The 15,972-nt window shown below is 32.8% G+C and overlaps 2 protein-coding genes across 2 annotated transcripts; both read right to left on the bottom strand.

Annotated features, from left to right (window-relative positions):
- Positions 1-2,089: 2,089 nt before the first annotated feature.
- On the bottom strand, positions 2,090-4,851 carry LOC7490355 (uncharacterized). Its single transcript, XM_002315150.4, has 3 exons — positions 4,146-4,851; positions 3,634-4,002; positions 2,090-2,869 (listed from the first exon to the last, which is right to left on the bottom strand). Exons 1-3 carry the CDS (start codon positions 4,428-4,430, stop codon positions 2,234-2,236), a joined length of 1,290 nt encoding a protein of 429 aa, XP_002315186.3. The 5' UTR covers positions 4,431-4,851; the 3' UTR covers positions 2,090-2,233.
- A 5,692-nt stretch (positions 4,852-10,543) lies between these two features.
- Positions 10,544-12,856, bottom strand: LOC7490354 (uncharacterized). Its single transcript, XM_002315149.4, has 2 exons — positions 11,985-12,856; positions 10,544-11,068 (listed from the first exon to the last, which is right to left on the bottom strand). Exons 1-2 carry the CDS (start codon positions 12,350-12,352, stop codon positions 10,837-10,839), a joined length of 600 nt encoding a protein of 199 aa, XP_002315185.2. The 5' UTR covers positions 12,353-12,856; the 3' UTR covers positions 10,544-10,836.
- Between the last annotated feature and the right edge of the window lie 3,116 nt (positions 12,857-15,972).

The following is a 15,972-nucleotide window of genomic DNA, read 5'->3' as shown; positions in this document are numbered from 1 at the left end:
TTCCCTAAACAACCATTAAAGAAGTGAGTGATTCCTTCTCAAGTGAGTGAATCGTTCAGTCTTAAATTATCCCTTTCTTATTCTATCATTACATTTTTCATTCCATCCCATTTCTTGACAGCATCATGCAGGCTTTCTTGAATTATATGATTATTTATTCGAAGGAAATCTCATGATATGATTGTCCTCATTTGAAGCCAAATGATTTTATTTGACGAGAGTAACAAACCCCTACATTTATGAGCTAATGACACCTTCTAGTATTCTATAAATAAATCAAAGAGTAAATCAGAGGTATCCAGGTGAATTAACGAGTTACATGGAGAGCCTAAAAGAATCTCTCAGCCATCAGTGTCTGAATTTCTAAGGTGTAAACCCTAAGATCCTGCTGTAGATATAAGGAAACAAGTTGTTAAGAGAAGCAAAGTTTAGATGAAATGCTACTCGTATTTGAATTGCAGCAGGCAGGGTTATAAAGATGTGATAAACTTTATACTAGGCTCTCTATCTCATCTCTGTTCTTTCATGCTCTGTTTTACCAATATGTTCCCAAATCATACTTTTAGAATTACTTTCTCTATCTCGGCATCGTATCAACTCTCTCTGCATAAATCCATAAGAGAACTGTATAAATCTGAACTCATGTAAGCAAACACAAAAAATTCCAATGTGAAGTACTTTTCTAGCCGAGCTGTTGACGAGAGAAAAATGACCGATTACATGAACATCAAGAGTAATTCAATTAATCCTTCGTAATCCCGCAAGTGTTAATAGTTAATTAGCTCTTGTTGTTCAACAGACCTTTCAGTTACTATGGACAAAGAAGCATTTCATTTAACTTTCTTCCAGAATCCATTTAATCGGAAATATCAAATTGATATATCTCTCGAGCATTGAGGGGCTAACTGAGAAAATATAAGGTTTAGTAAATTTTAATCTGCTCCCTCTCTTTATACTCTTCCTTTCTTCTTCGTAGTGGAATGATGTTATTAGGAACATTAAACGATTGCTTGAAGCCTTGAACGAAAAGATTAACTTATCATTAATTTCAAAAAACTTTCGATTTTTATTGTGATTTGATTTCACCTCAAAATTTAAATACTAATGATTGATAGAGACAAGACTTAAATCACCATTTAGTGTTTAAATGATTTTCATATGCTAATGTTAAAAATATATAAAAAATATTTTAATATATTTTTAAATAAAAAATACTTTTGAGAATGATATATATTTTAAACAAAAATTAATTTTTTTTACAAGATTTTGGTGGGAAAAGCTAGCTTCTCAAGGTGGAAAATAAGGCTACAAGATATATAAATATTAATGCATATATAAGTCCACACATTTATGGATTATTTGGGGTATAGACTGAAAAATGTGACAACAACTATATAAAAACTTGGTAATATAAAGCATCTCCTAGAAAACTAGTTTAGGGGTTTCTTGGCATGGATACCAAATAGGTCCTGCAGTTTGTATAATCAAATGGATATTTGAGATTTTATTTTTCCTTCAAAAGCAGAAAAACTCGACACATCCTCGATGATGTGGATAGTTGTACGATGAAGTTCTGTAATTGTTCTCTTAGCTCACTAAACCTTCAATTTTATTCTGTTTTGATCAAATGAAAGTGTTCTTGTTTTTCATCACGGTGAAGGGGGTCTAATGAGATGACATAAAACCAATAAAAAAAAAATCCCAAGGAAATCTTAGGTTTTTTTTATTATTTTAATGTGGGTGTCTGGGTCAGCTTGCACGCATCTCGACTAATCCCATGGGCTCTGAAATTAACAACTATGTAAACTTCTAGTGGCTATCATAACAATCACAGGCTCGAATTTGAGATCATATAGAAAGCAAATCTTTTAATCTCAAATTTTTATCATATATCCTGAATTGCTTAACTTAAGATTTTAATCGATAAAGTAAATGTAAAAGTAAATTTTTAGGATATAACATTGAAGATTGTTGGATTTTCTCCGAAGATGAGATTTTATAAGTTGAATCTTAATTTAAAAACAAAAGTTTTGATTATAAAATTAGCAGTTGGAGAAAGCCCCTCAAAAGTCCAACAATATACAGTTAATTGAGAATGGAAAAATGTTAAGCTCTACCGTTACCCGTTCCTGTGTAGCCAGTTGATCAAGCAAAGAGAAGAGAAAAAAAATACAAAATTAAAGTGCATATAGCTGGATTGATATATTTACACGGAAAGAACAAAAATCTACAACTATTCGCGATCCTCGTCTTCATCGTAAATTTCATCCGAGTCATCAACATCATCGATAGCTACAACCTTAGATACACAAATCCTAGAAGAAGCTGATCGAAACTTGAAAGGTAATCTTGCACTGTTGCTAATCGCAACATTATCACACACTTCTTCTTCTTTCTTCAAATCACTAGGTGGCAAAAAGCAATCCATGGACAATCCTTTTATGTTAAAATCAACCTCTTCAATAGCCCAAATCTCCTCCATTCTTGTCCTTGAATGGCTTTCTGAGGTCTCACCGAACCTGAACAACGAGACCGAAGTTCTACCCTTGTATGCTATGTTAATCCCATCTATGGTTCGGTAGTCTTGAATTGATGACTCCATTGTGGTCTCCCAAAAAATGCTGTCATTGCCTGGGGCTTTAATTCTTAGAAGGTGAGAGTCTTCTAATTGAACCAACAAACCTGTTCTTTGGCTGAAATAGCCCCATACTGTGTGCCTAATTATTTCTACATTGCTAGTGCTCCTTGCTCTTAGCGACGAGGGGTCAGCTTCAAGTTTTAGCACGAAACAATCCTCATTGTTGATTGTTTTCTCGCCAGTGCAAACAGAATTGGAGAATAAGTTGGCCGTAGATTTTGGATCAAGACCCTGTTGATTATCATTTAAAATATGAGAATCTGTGAAAGCAGGATGAAAATGTATCATGGAAGGTCATGCTCATAGAACTGAAGGAACAAAAGGCAACATGTTCATTTCATCATTAATAAAAAAGAAAGAAAGAAAGAAAGAAAGATGTTCTGAATATAAAAATTGCGAGATTCAATGGGGAAAAAAATGCAAGATGACTGTTTAAAAAAGATTGGGTTCCATTAATGGGCTTACGGCCTGTATGTTTCTTACTGGGCTCCGTTTAAAAACAACAGTTTGTTTTACCCTTCTAGAATTTGGGCCTCGATTATCTAAAAGTTGGCTGAAAACTTCAATGATTTTTCTTGATTATTAAGAACTATTATACTTGAGACTTTCCCCCCCCTCAAAATTTGGCCAAAGCGGAAAACAACAGCCCTGATAATTGAGAAATTTGGTAGGCTAGGTCCCACAGTAAAGTCAAAAATAAAAATCATGCCATGGCCCTTTCTCTTCTTTTAGAAAAACCAAATGAAATGGAACTCAAGTGGAAAATTGATGAATTGATGTGAACATAAAATTCATGCGCCGGCCCTTTTCTTCTTCTGAAAAGTCTAAGGAAACCCCAAAAGATTAGAAGTTGGATAGCTGTAACCGTAGCATCCAGCAGTACTAACAGTCAGGAAAAGCCAATTAAGAAGTACAGAGCCATGAAAATCAGTGAATGAAATCCTAAGTACTCATAAGAATGTCAGATATTAACCATTAGATTCGTGGGTTTTTACCTGGAGAAAACGTCTGAGAGGCCTAGGTGGGCCTCTAGATGCATGAGAGTGGTGCCATGGGGTTTGTCTCCAAGCCACCTTACCATCGCTGCCGGCACTAATTTTGCACCCAGAAACCATTAATTCCAAGCACCATAAATCAGGTCTTTTCTTCCATAGAACAAACCCTCCCATTTCTCCACCTCCATGTTTCTGATTCTTCACTTTCAGCGTCTTATTGTTGTTCAAACTCCCTTCGCCTGCACAAAATTCTGATGCTACCATTTTCACTTTCCCCATTGCATACATACTGTCCACTGAATTCAGAGCTCTCTCTCCTCCCACTGCTGCTATGTATTGTTGCACTATGTATTTTGCCATTGATGACTCCTGTACAACAAATATATACAGAGATTAACAAAAAAAACTCAATAAACTTTAACAATCAACCACAAAAAAAAAAAAAAACTCTTCGACAAGACCAGACGTTTGATTCTGAGAAATAATCATTAGAAATGATTAACCGGTCTTACAATAGGGTGGTCTTTGATGTTACGGTTGATGAACTGGTGATCACAGAGGATGGGAAGTGGGATCAATGGAGCACCAACAACACCAAGCAAGAATTGAATCTCAGTGTTTTTGCCTCCAAAACGAGTTGTCATGGACCTTTCGTTGTGTGGTCTCATCCAGGCTTTCATGTTTTGCCATGACCTATTACCATGCTTGTTAGAAGCAAACATTTCTTCAGGGATTGGAACCTCGAGAACAGTGTCGAGCCCATCTTCACGATCAAAATTTGGACAAAGCTTCCTCATGATATGAGAGAGAAGGAGAAAGTAATTCGTAGTCTTTGATTAGTTTTGGCACAAAAATATTGATGAGAGGGTTATGGGGTTTTGCTTTAGCTTTAGAGTTTTTTGAGTGCTAAAGAAAGAGAGACTTGGATTGAAAGGGAGGGTGTTCTGTGTTCAAGAGAGTACTGTATGTGCAGCTAGTGAACATTACCAACCGACCATTGGCCGCTACTAACGTGGTGCTCTTTGTCTCAGTCGTGGTTGCACGCTCTCCCTCTCTTTCTTTATAGACTTTGTTTACTGGTGTATTCTATGGAGTGATTATATTATATTAATGGAGATCAAATTTGTCCAAGGCGTAAGGCCTCGGGGCGGATATGTGAAAAATTCAAGGGTTTGGTGGATTGGATATCACTTGTTTCTTTTTGCTAGCTATTTCTTAATTCCCAACGACTTCTGTTTTGATTTTTAGCAATCTAGTTTGAAATTTCTAAAAGATATATGGTGTTGATGTTGCATAATTGTCGCTTTAATTGAATTAAAGACTGTCTCTAGACATTACAGTTTCTGCACGATAGAAAGTCTTCAAGGAGCTGATCTGCATTTTTCCTCGAAGTTCATTAATATTATCGCCGTCTAAGTTCTCATTGCGTAAGTGATATTCTGTTTATTAGGATTGAAAGGTCAGCTTTAGTTTTTCAAAACTACTATATATAACGATTTTATGAAGGGTTGGATTTTGATATTTGATCAATTTGACCGTATCATTAATTAATGGAATTCAAATATTAAGAAAATGGATAGAATATACATACATCAATACTTATCTTTATATATTATTTAGAATCTTTATAACTCTTTGATTTAGACAGGTACCAAATTAAGGAGGTTCTGTTTGATTATTCTAATTTAGCGGCAATTAACGACTTACAATTATTAAAAAAAAAAAAAAAACAGAGAGAGAGAGAGAGAGATTAAAGTGCACGTAGACTAACAGATTACTTATCTTCCATGTCTTGGCTTTAATTAAATAGAAAGGAAAGGAGAGGTACTGTATATAGAACTCTTGATCAGCATATAATAATTCATAAAAGACACTTTAATTATAAATGGGAAAAGTATAAAGCAAATTAATGGCTCCATCTCGAGATTATGAAAACCTTGCTGCCTTGGTAAGCAGTTAAGTGGATAAGAATCGGTGTGAAGTTGATTAACTAAAAGTAAAGTGTCATGCCCAGTGCCGGAGCATGCGGCCGACATTTTAATTCAAATCGAAAGACATGTTTGTTCGGAGCACAAACAAATCAATCTTAAACTTTGTCGAGTTTGCCATGCCGTCTTAGCTGGTTTCTGGATTTTGTTGTGGATGAACTGAATTGCAATAAATGGCGTGATATTTTATCTAACTGGACCAAGACAGTAGGAATATATTTAGATTTTCATTGGAGGATCCAAAGATTGAGAGCTTAAAAAATGTCTGCAATTATGTTGTGCACGTTGCTGTTAAATTTAATATATATGCTACTTCATTTATATATGGAGGATTACCTTTGATCCGCAAAGGTGGCTACCAGGTAATAACAAAGTTACAAAACATTCTATCGATCGCACAGTTTAATGAACAAAATTCTTAATTCTTAATTGCTGGACTTCAATTATCCTAAGAACCTATCTTAATATTTTATTTTATTTTTAAACTGGATTTGACAAGAAAGAAAATATTTTAAAAAAATATTTTAATATAATATAATATAGTGTGCTGTTCCCCGTGTATGGACAAATCGAGCACATGTCTTCCCAGATACTGTCAATTTTCCTGCCTTTTGTTTTTATCTTAACCCTAATTAACTCTATCACGGGCGATTAATTTACTAGGGATTTAACTACATGGATAGAATAATTGGTTGAAGTATTTGATATAGGAAATCATAGTTCAGGTCTTTCCAACAATTTATTCATAACTTAATAATTTATAGTTTTTGCAGTTTGATTATTGTTAATCGTGTTTAATTTAAAATTAATTTATTTTAAAAAAATATTTTACCAATCTTTTCATAATGTCTGTTTATTTTTTAAGTTATTTTTATTTTATTTTTTTAATTAAATAATAAAATGGACCAAAAAAACCAGCTAATTAATTAGTTTTTAAAATCACTATTTGATTTTTCTGTAAATTTAGAGAGACTATTTTATACTCATCTTTAATTTGCCAAATGCTATAGGCTATAGCAGTAACACCATATATATTTAAAAAAAAAAAAACATGAGTTTATAATAACTTTCTCTTTTAATATTCAAAATACGGATATCAATCAAGATTAAAATTATATACCACTGTTATAAATTTATTTGAATAAATCTCACTTAATTAGCACAGCCTCTAGCACCTTTTTTATTTTTTCCCTCCTTTGAACAAGCCTTTTTCCCTTGATATCTGGTAGATCGATCGGCGAATACGAATATATATATATATATATATATATATATATATATATATATATATATATATATATATATATATATATTCTTAAGTTTTTTTTTATTCAATAATGCTCTTAATTTTAAGGCAGGGCAATTCGGGGTTCCAAAAGTTAGCTACAAAAAAACATTCATAGTCACCCGAAGCTTTGCCAGCAAAATCGTAAATTTCAAAAAAGATTTTAGTTCATATAATTGAATAAGCCTGTCCTCATAGCTATAAATATATTTCCTTCGTACCTTTAATGGGAGGGAACATGTGTAGTGGGTGCGTGGGGCAATAAGAATGGCCTGAACATATTCCGACATTATATGACCTCGTCGGTTTGTAACTGGTCAAATTCCGAATTATATTGATCGAAACTGCACTTACACGACAGATATTTGATCAGAAGATGACAAAAAAACAACAGAGTGCAATCATTTTGTATGGTATAGAAAATAGCATCGCAGTTCTCTCTTTAAAATAGCAGCAGGATAAGGGATGCTATAATCCATTCATATTTCTTTGATAAAAAAAAAAAAATCCATAATTTCCCCTGCAAAAGAAAGGAACGGCGTTCACGAGCATAGCACGCGCCTCCATTGGCATAGGCTTTTATTAAAAAATTACCAAAAGTGCAATCATAGCTAGTGAGGCATCCTATGAAGAAATTGCGAGTGATTACCCAATTAAAAAACAGATTAATTAAAAAAAAGAATTGTCAAAATAAATGGAATAAACCAATTAGAAAAGAAAAAAAACCAAAGGATACAAATATTGAAACTTACTTCTTCTAACCCTAATGAAAGCAAACGACGACACCCCCCCCTCCCCCGCTCTGTCTCTCCTTCTTTCTTTGCAAGTCATTGTGCTTTTCGACTCATGAATCAAGATAGCGACTTCGTTCCAGTTAAAGTAAAAGGGTCTATAAACTCACTATTTGCGCAGAAGCTATAACAGAAGAGAAATCCCATTCGCTAGTGTCCGAGATTTTATCCTTCGGTCACTTTCTGATTTATATTTTTTGTTGTGAGATCCGGTGGATATTTTGAATCAATTTGAATTTGATCTCTAGGAGATGGAAGAAATTGTGTCGTTTTTGTTTTGAGTTCAACAAATTTATAAGCTATTGTGTTTAAACTTTTGATTTTTTTTTTTGTTTTCTAGTTTTTTAACCGTATAAACTGAACTTAATCGAATCAAAATTAATCAGGTTGTACTGATATTGATTTTGAATTTTTTTTTTAAAAAAAATTAGTTATTTTTAAAAATAAAAACCTAACTCAACCAAAAATATTTATCCCTGCCGTTTACTAGCAAGAGCAAGTTCTAAATTATGACAATATAACTGTAATTAATTAAATATTGCACAAATTAAAACAACAGGAATAAAAAAAAGAAAAAAAAAGCAATCAGTTCCCCCACAGCGAGCTAGCTGTGTGTAGTCCCCGCTAATTGTGGCTTGTTTGTAGCAGGGGCTGGTACGTTGACCTGATCTGACCACCCCATCCATTGATCGCTGCTTAGACTTGCAATGCTCATCGTCCCTTTTTTTTATTTTTTTAGTTTAATGAAAGTGTCCGGGCCAGCTTGCGCGTACCTCGACTAATCCCACAGACCCTGAAGTTAACGACCATGTAAGCCTCCAGTGACAATCATATGAGCAACCACAGGGCTCGAACCTAAAACCACAGAGAAAGCAAACATCTTGGTCCCAAGCTTTTACCACTGGACCACCACCTAGATAATTTATCGTCCCCTCTTCTGTTACATGACAAGGTTAGATTGGATCATGGAAACCAAATGGCTAAATTTAGTTTGGGTATTTTTTTCTCATGATCTATATAGCGTTAATAACGGCGATATAAATAGGTCATATAACACATTCATCAAATAGGTATTTTTTTTCATGTGTTATGATTTGAAAAGATTTAAAAAAAAAAACAAAAAAAAAGGGATGAGATATGGAATTTATAGAGTTCAACTCTTGACTCCAGGCTATCAGTATTGTCTCTTGATCGAGGGATTGGCCTTTTAGAAAAATTGTAGTGTATTTGAACAAATTGTCAAATAATGAGTTTTGATCTAAAAATATATTTGACTCGTAACTCTTGAAAAGATTTGGAGATGGCTTTGATTTTTTTTTTATGAGGTCCATATGAAAAATATGTATTTTTAATTTTTAAAGATGTAATTTAAACTTTAAAAAAATTATACTTTTTTTTAAAAAATCAACATGCCTCCAAACTTAATCCTAACCTGTCTCGGTTGTCATATCATATCATCACTAGCAAAATTGATAACGTTTTCTTTTAAGGGACAAACTCACAACTACATGTATTAATAAGGACAAAGAAAGGAGCAACCTTTGTACCTCAGCTTGCATAAACTATGTCAATTAAAAGATGAATTTTTAAAATATTTTTTATTTAGAAATATATTAAAATAATTTTTTTATTTTAAAAAAATTATTTTAATATTAGCACATCAAAATTATATAAAAACACCAAAAAAATCTTAATTTGAAAAAAAAAATCAAATTCAAATTTAAAAAAAAAAAACATTTTTAAAATAAAATCTATATGTTCACAGTTTTTTTTTTTTTAACAATATTGTTATTTTCAAAAAAAGAAAAAGAAAAAGAAAAAGAGTAGCCCTATGTCTACTTGCATGAAGCCGAAAGAGATAGGACGGAAAGCAGGTCAGTAGGTGTGTGCGCGCACGGCATAAACCTATGCTACGGAAATGGAACACGTCAGGCGAGCCAATCTATTCAGGCCCAACACTAAGCGTTACACACCCGGCCCAAACTATTAGTGTACAATTATTAATGCGATGATGTTTTTGTAAAATATTTTTTTAATTAAAAATATATTAATTTTTTTTCAATATTAATATATTAGAATTATTTAAAAGTACCTTAAAAAATATCAATTCAAAATGCATTTATTTATGCAATTACAGGGCGCCTTTTAAAAAAAAAAAAATTACTTTAAATTTTGTGTTTTTATAAAAAATATTTCTTTTTTAAAATAAATTATTTTAATGCATTTTTAAAGATAAAACATTTTAAAAAATAACAACTAGTACAATAACAAACACAAAAAACATTTAAAAAAACACTTTAAAGGATCCGGAGATCATCTCAAATATGGCTTCTTGGCTAATTGCCAGCCCTCTTGGCACACCTATTGTGAGATAGATCCCTTAATTTTATGTTTTTCCCTTGTCTAGGAATGAGGTTACACAGCACAGCAATCCCTTTGGGGAATTCTCTCGTCTTTTTAGCAAGAGTGACGCCCGACCGAGGGGCCCTGACTGATGATATGTGTAGATGGATCGAGTAGAAAAAAGGCTGTCACGCACAATTAATTTAGTCTAACGAAGTCACCGCGTGAAAAATGTATTGGCCTCATTAGACCTTTCCAATCCTTTCAAGGTTCAAGAATGGAGTAATTCCATGGGGCCCCCCTCGCCATGGCCCTAATATCATCCAGCCCCTTAATTATAAATAGATATAAGAAATCGAGATGGCACAAGAAACCTCCAAATGATGCTAAAAAGCAGATATTGATGTGTTGTTTACAGCTGACATAACTTGAATGGTGCGGCTATCAAGTTTTTCAATCCAAGATGGATTGACAGACAGAAAGCAGAGAAAGTCGAGAGGATGTGCTGAGAACACTAGCATCGTAATATAAATGCTGAAAGAAAATCAAACTCACAACATAGGATGGTGCTCCACTTGATTGTGTGAATAAAATCGACAATAATACAACACAAATCAGAGTGTTCAAGCTCTAATACTACTATCGACAGCAAGCAGATAAGGGAATCGCTTACTTTATGGGAAAACAGATCGTACAATTGGTACAGGATGGTACCTGCGGCAGAGCTCAGACCTTGATGCTCGTCTCCTTCTCTTCCATCGTCAAATCCAGGAGACAAGAAATACCTCTTACAAGATTAAGAGGGTACATTGAAGTGAAACAGCCAGGAGATAACAAAGGCAAAGACCATACATGCTAGGAGGAAATTCAAGAACCGGTGGCCCTGCCAGAAGTTCCGTGTATCAGCGGGTTGCACGGGTGGTGCTGCTGTCACGGCAACATCACTGGCCTGGTTCCACTGCTCTGCCGACCCAGTTTCATTTGCACCAGCAACATTTCGTGCAATTGATCCACAAATCTCACAGGTTCTGCAATCAGATTTTTTAAAGAAATATCACCAAAACAATTGATCTTAAATTGTAACCAACACAATTCACATGGTTTATGTGAATACTATGACAATCTATCTAAACTAAAATCAATACAATTTTAGGAAGGAATACATTCCATATGGTAAACACAAGATAAAGACAGGAAATAGCTATTGGCAATGTTATCGTCCATATATGATGAGCACAACAATTTTTACAAGGGAAGACTATATTATGAGCTAACAACTTTCAAGAAATTAGTAGAGATAATTTTCTAAATTAACACAGATATGAATAATCATTGTAAATAATCTCACTAAAAACAACCTACAGACAATTTCATGAAATTTAATACACTATTTTGTTTAACATATTTATATATAATATTAAATATTTCTTAAAGGATTATATGTTCATTCTAAATTACGTCCCCATTAGCATCAAGCTCGGCGATTCTCGCTGGTGTTTTCACCAAAAATTCCCTCAAAGCTTGTGTATTCACAAAAACAATCAGCATGTATCTCCACCTATAGATTCCAAAAGCACCAACTTTAGGCAAATGACCATCTGAAACAAGATTTGAACCCATATATGACACCCATTTAGTAATCCCATCGTTGGCTTAGTTGACTAACAAGTTGTAAAAACCCCGGACAAACTAGTAATGCCAAGATCAAGACCTTAACACTTCATCATAATTATTTACCTGGAAAAAAAAACTAAAAAATCCCAAGAATCAACAAATAGGCATCTCCATACACATGTCAAAAATCATTTGCAGGACTACATTTTACTATATTTTTTTGTAGTGTGGCATTAAGAGCACAACATCTAAACTGAGAAATGCTAAGAACCAAAAGATATGGAGTAACACATCAAAAAGATCAGTTTTGTACTTTCTTTATCTACTTACTTGTTTCCCTTAATTTTGAACCAAGCCTCTGCACATTGCTTATGAGCAGCAGCCAAATCATTCTTGCAAGAACAACCCAGTTCAATAGGCAATCCACCCTCCAGACTCCCTGCATCCAAGCTCAAATGACAAATCCTGCAGTCCCTCTCAACTTTAGCCAAATGTAACTTTATCTCTGGTGCCCCATACTCCAGATCCACCTCTGACACAGAAGATCCCCTCTCCTTCACAATCTCACTGCAAGAACCAGACTGGCTTGAAGACCTTCTTTGCCCTTCATCGTCTGACTGCTGGTGGTGGTGGTGACTACTTTCATCTAGAACATCAACATCATCAACAACAACCTGGGGTTTTTGTAAAGTTTCCATTTTTAAAACCCAGTTGGCGAATCTTCATGTAATGGCTTTGTGAGGCAGAGATCATCAATGCCTGCCAAAGGTAAAGAAGCTCTCTATTTAAGCTCCAAAACCTATGGTACGCAAAGACAAAAGTGTGAATAATTCCCAAGACTTTTTCAACAACTTGGCACTGGACAGTGTTAGGTGCTATCTATCTGTCTCCCCCCCTCTGGTGCGTGTCAGTCAGTTTTGAACAGAACCTGTTGTAAAGAGAAAGAGAGTGAAAGGTATTATGGACAGAATGCAGTGTCAATCAGCGAGTACAGGGAATGCTATTGGAAGGTTTTTGCTAGCTTCTCTTCTTAATATTGTGATCTTGTGGTTGTGTGCTTTCATTGTTTATTTGCATGACTGGCAGAGTTGGTTCAGAGAACAACATGGGGAGCTAAAATGGCTGAGAGGAGAGAAATTACAAAGGCAAGAAGGGATTTAGAAGATGATTTGATGTTGAAGTGACCTATCAAAAACTGTTGTTTTTCTTTAGCCAGGAAGGGTGATGAATTATTGGATTTGGTTTTTATTAAAAAAATAATTAAATTAATTTTTTTTAAAAAAAATTGAAATCGAACCGAAACGGTTTAAATAGATCGGTTTCAGTTCGGTTTTGTTTATTTAAAAAAAAATAGGTTCAAACTGGTTTGGATCGGTTTTTCTAGTTTAGCATAGTTTTTTTCAGTTTTTTTTTTTTTGAGTTCAATTCATTTGATTTTTTTCATTTCAAACTTATAATCAATTTAATTAATTTTTTTCTCAATTCAATATTTTTAATTATTTATTTTTAATTTTCTCGATATAATAGTTTTTTTTTTGTCCGAAGACAGCATGGGCTCATGTAGGTGTCAAAAGAAGATTTCAATTGTCCTCCTTAGTGCTTTTATCTGATTGGCGTTGAAATATGCCTCGTGAACCTGGACACACTCTGATTTTGATGAGGTGTGTCTGCTTTAAGCTCTCAAGAGGTCAATATTGCCCATGCTTTTCTATACAAGTTATGATGCGGTGAGGGTAGTGTGGACTTTCCAGTTATCATGTGCTCTTATATGAGTGTCTTGTCTTTTATGAAAAGGAGAGTTCTGCAGATCAGCTGCTGCTCCATGATTGTAAATGATGTTTTCGCCATTTTAGATACCTGACGTAATTATCCACTGTCTTAAGTTTACTATTTGGTCAAATGTGGTATAGTGTAGCCGTGTAGGAGGCTGCCGGTGGAGCTGTTGAGGATTAGATGAAGACAGTGTACTGTAACGTGGTTAAAATTATATTTTTTTTTAATTTGAAAAATATTATTTAAAATTATTTTTTTATATTTTTTTTAATTATTTTGATATGCTAATATTAAAAATAATTTTTTAAAAATAAAAATATTATTTTAACATATTTCTAAATAAAAAACATTTTAAATCATAATTATTATTACATTCCCAAATATTCCCTAAAAAATAAGTTAATTGGGTTGGGAATTCATTGCACACCGAGGCATATTGCAATGTAAACAAGAATAGTATAATTATTATTCTACCCCTGTGATAATAAATATAATAAGTTGTGTTGGGGTTAATTTGGTCATTTTAATAGGATTTATTAGGCGTTATATGATTGATAGGAACGATTCAATTTTTTAATAAAAAAATTCAAAGTATAACAACTATTTTTCCTTTAGAAGTTTTAATAGGTTCGTGAAGGATAATTTTGTGAAATTTTTTAAATTTTTTAATTTAATCTTAGACTTTTATTTTATATAATTAAGCATTTTTAGCTTGAATTATAACTCAATTGCATATAATTTTTTCGAGGGAGGATTGAATTAAAATATAGAGAACTAAAATGAAAAAAATGATAAAATAGACGGCGCCTTTTAAATTGGTTTGTAAAGTTTATTTTAGTCCTCCATCTTTTTAGTTATTATGTTAATTGGTCCCTCTAATTGTCAAAAAATCAATTTTGATACCAAATTTTATTTTCTTTTTTTAGTCCTTTTTTGGTGGAGGAGAGATAGGGGGTCGCTCGATTCCAACTTTGAAAGAGAAAGTTATCGATGACGAAGATTTCGACCACCAAAACGATCTATTTTTGTATCAAATGGTTTCATATAATGAAGGAGGTTGAGATTAGGTGTTGTTTTGCCTTGAAAACGCTAACAAGAACATACACAAGCTCAAAAAGATTTTTAGTTTCAGGTTTTATGGCTGTTTTTTTGTGTTTTTAAAGGTTATGGATTGGTTCAACAAGGTTTCTATTATGTTTTCTGTATTTTTGGGTCAAAATGGGTTGAAAATAGGTTTTTTAGTGAAAAAAAACAACAACCTTGTTTTTTTCCAGCCTACTAATTGACAGATTTTAGGGAGCTCCATATGATACATCGTTTTTTTTTTTCAAACAATTAGAGCATACACCAAGTCATCTATACTTTTAACTCAATAAAAATTATTAAGGCCCGCACGCGAGCCTTTGCTTGTTTAGCTAGGCACTTGACTTGGTTTACCAGGCCCAACAACACCTGACCTTATTTTTTAAAAAAATATATTTTTTTAATTAATACTTTTTTTACATGTTTTTTTTAAATAATTTTATTTTTTATTTTTTATTTTTTAATTAATACATCTTTTTTTGTGATTGTTTTTGGCTTTTTTAGCCTTTTTTTTTAAATAGCAATTATTTTTTATTGTATTGGGTGTGTTTAATTTTTTAAGAGATTAGTAAGATTTATTTGTGATTTTTTTAATATTTTTTATATATGTGCAGCCTCGCATAATATTTTTTTTTCCTTTATTTCATTCAATAAATTTTATATACGTATCAATTTCTATTGCAAATTAATTTTAATAGACAAACTCATTAAATTCAAACGGGTAAATGATTTGTCTTTTTCCTATTAGATAAAGGGTTTTTTCTCATGTTATCATGATTGTTTTGCCTTTTTTTTCCATGAAATTCAAATAAAACCAACTTATTTAACTAGTCAGGGCTATAACACGAGTTATTGAATTTCTTTTTTTTTAAAATGTGCCTATAACACCTAAATATTTTACTGAAAAAATAATATTGACCTACAACATACCATGAATACTAGTCTAGTATGTATATTGCAGAGACTTTACTATCTTTACAAGCAAAATGGTTAAAAAGGTTATAAAAAGTTATTTATTCTTTTTACATTTTGAAGCACGATGTAAATAGCAAATTATTCCTGAAAGAAATTTTTATGAAGCTTGCCTCCAAAGGCTTAATTGTAATTTCTAATTGGTTTTTTTTAATGGTTAATATGTTGAACTGAGTTGTTTGTTCTCTTAACATTCATTAATATTATTACTACCAAAAATAAGTTGCTAGTGAGTGTTGCCCGCACTCTTTGAGCATCGTATGTGGAGCCACCCCGCTTTTAAGAACGTGTTTGACAGTGTGGTTGTGGGTGCTTTTTAAATAACTTTTCGTGTCAAAATGCATGCCAATAATTTTTTTTATTTTTTAAAAATTATTTTTGATATCAGCACATCAAAACAATCCAAAACATTTAAACCATATTAAATTTTAATAAAAAAAAGAATTTTAAAATTTTTTAAAAACGCAGTTGCGGCTGCATTCTCAATCGA

Source organism: Populus trichocarpa, chromosome 10 (assembly GCF_000002775.5).
Source record: "Populus trichocarpa isolate Nisqually-1 chromosome 10, P.trichocarpa_v4.1, whole genome shotgun sequence".
Lineage (NCBI taxonomy): Eukaryota > Viridiplantae > Streptophyta > Magnoliopsida > Malpighiales > Salicaceae > Populus > Populus trichocarpa.
The sequence above is the reverse complement of the archived record's forward strand: the minus strand, read 5'-3'. Positions and strand labels throughout refer to the sequence as shown.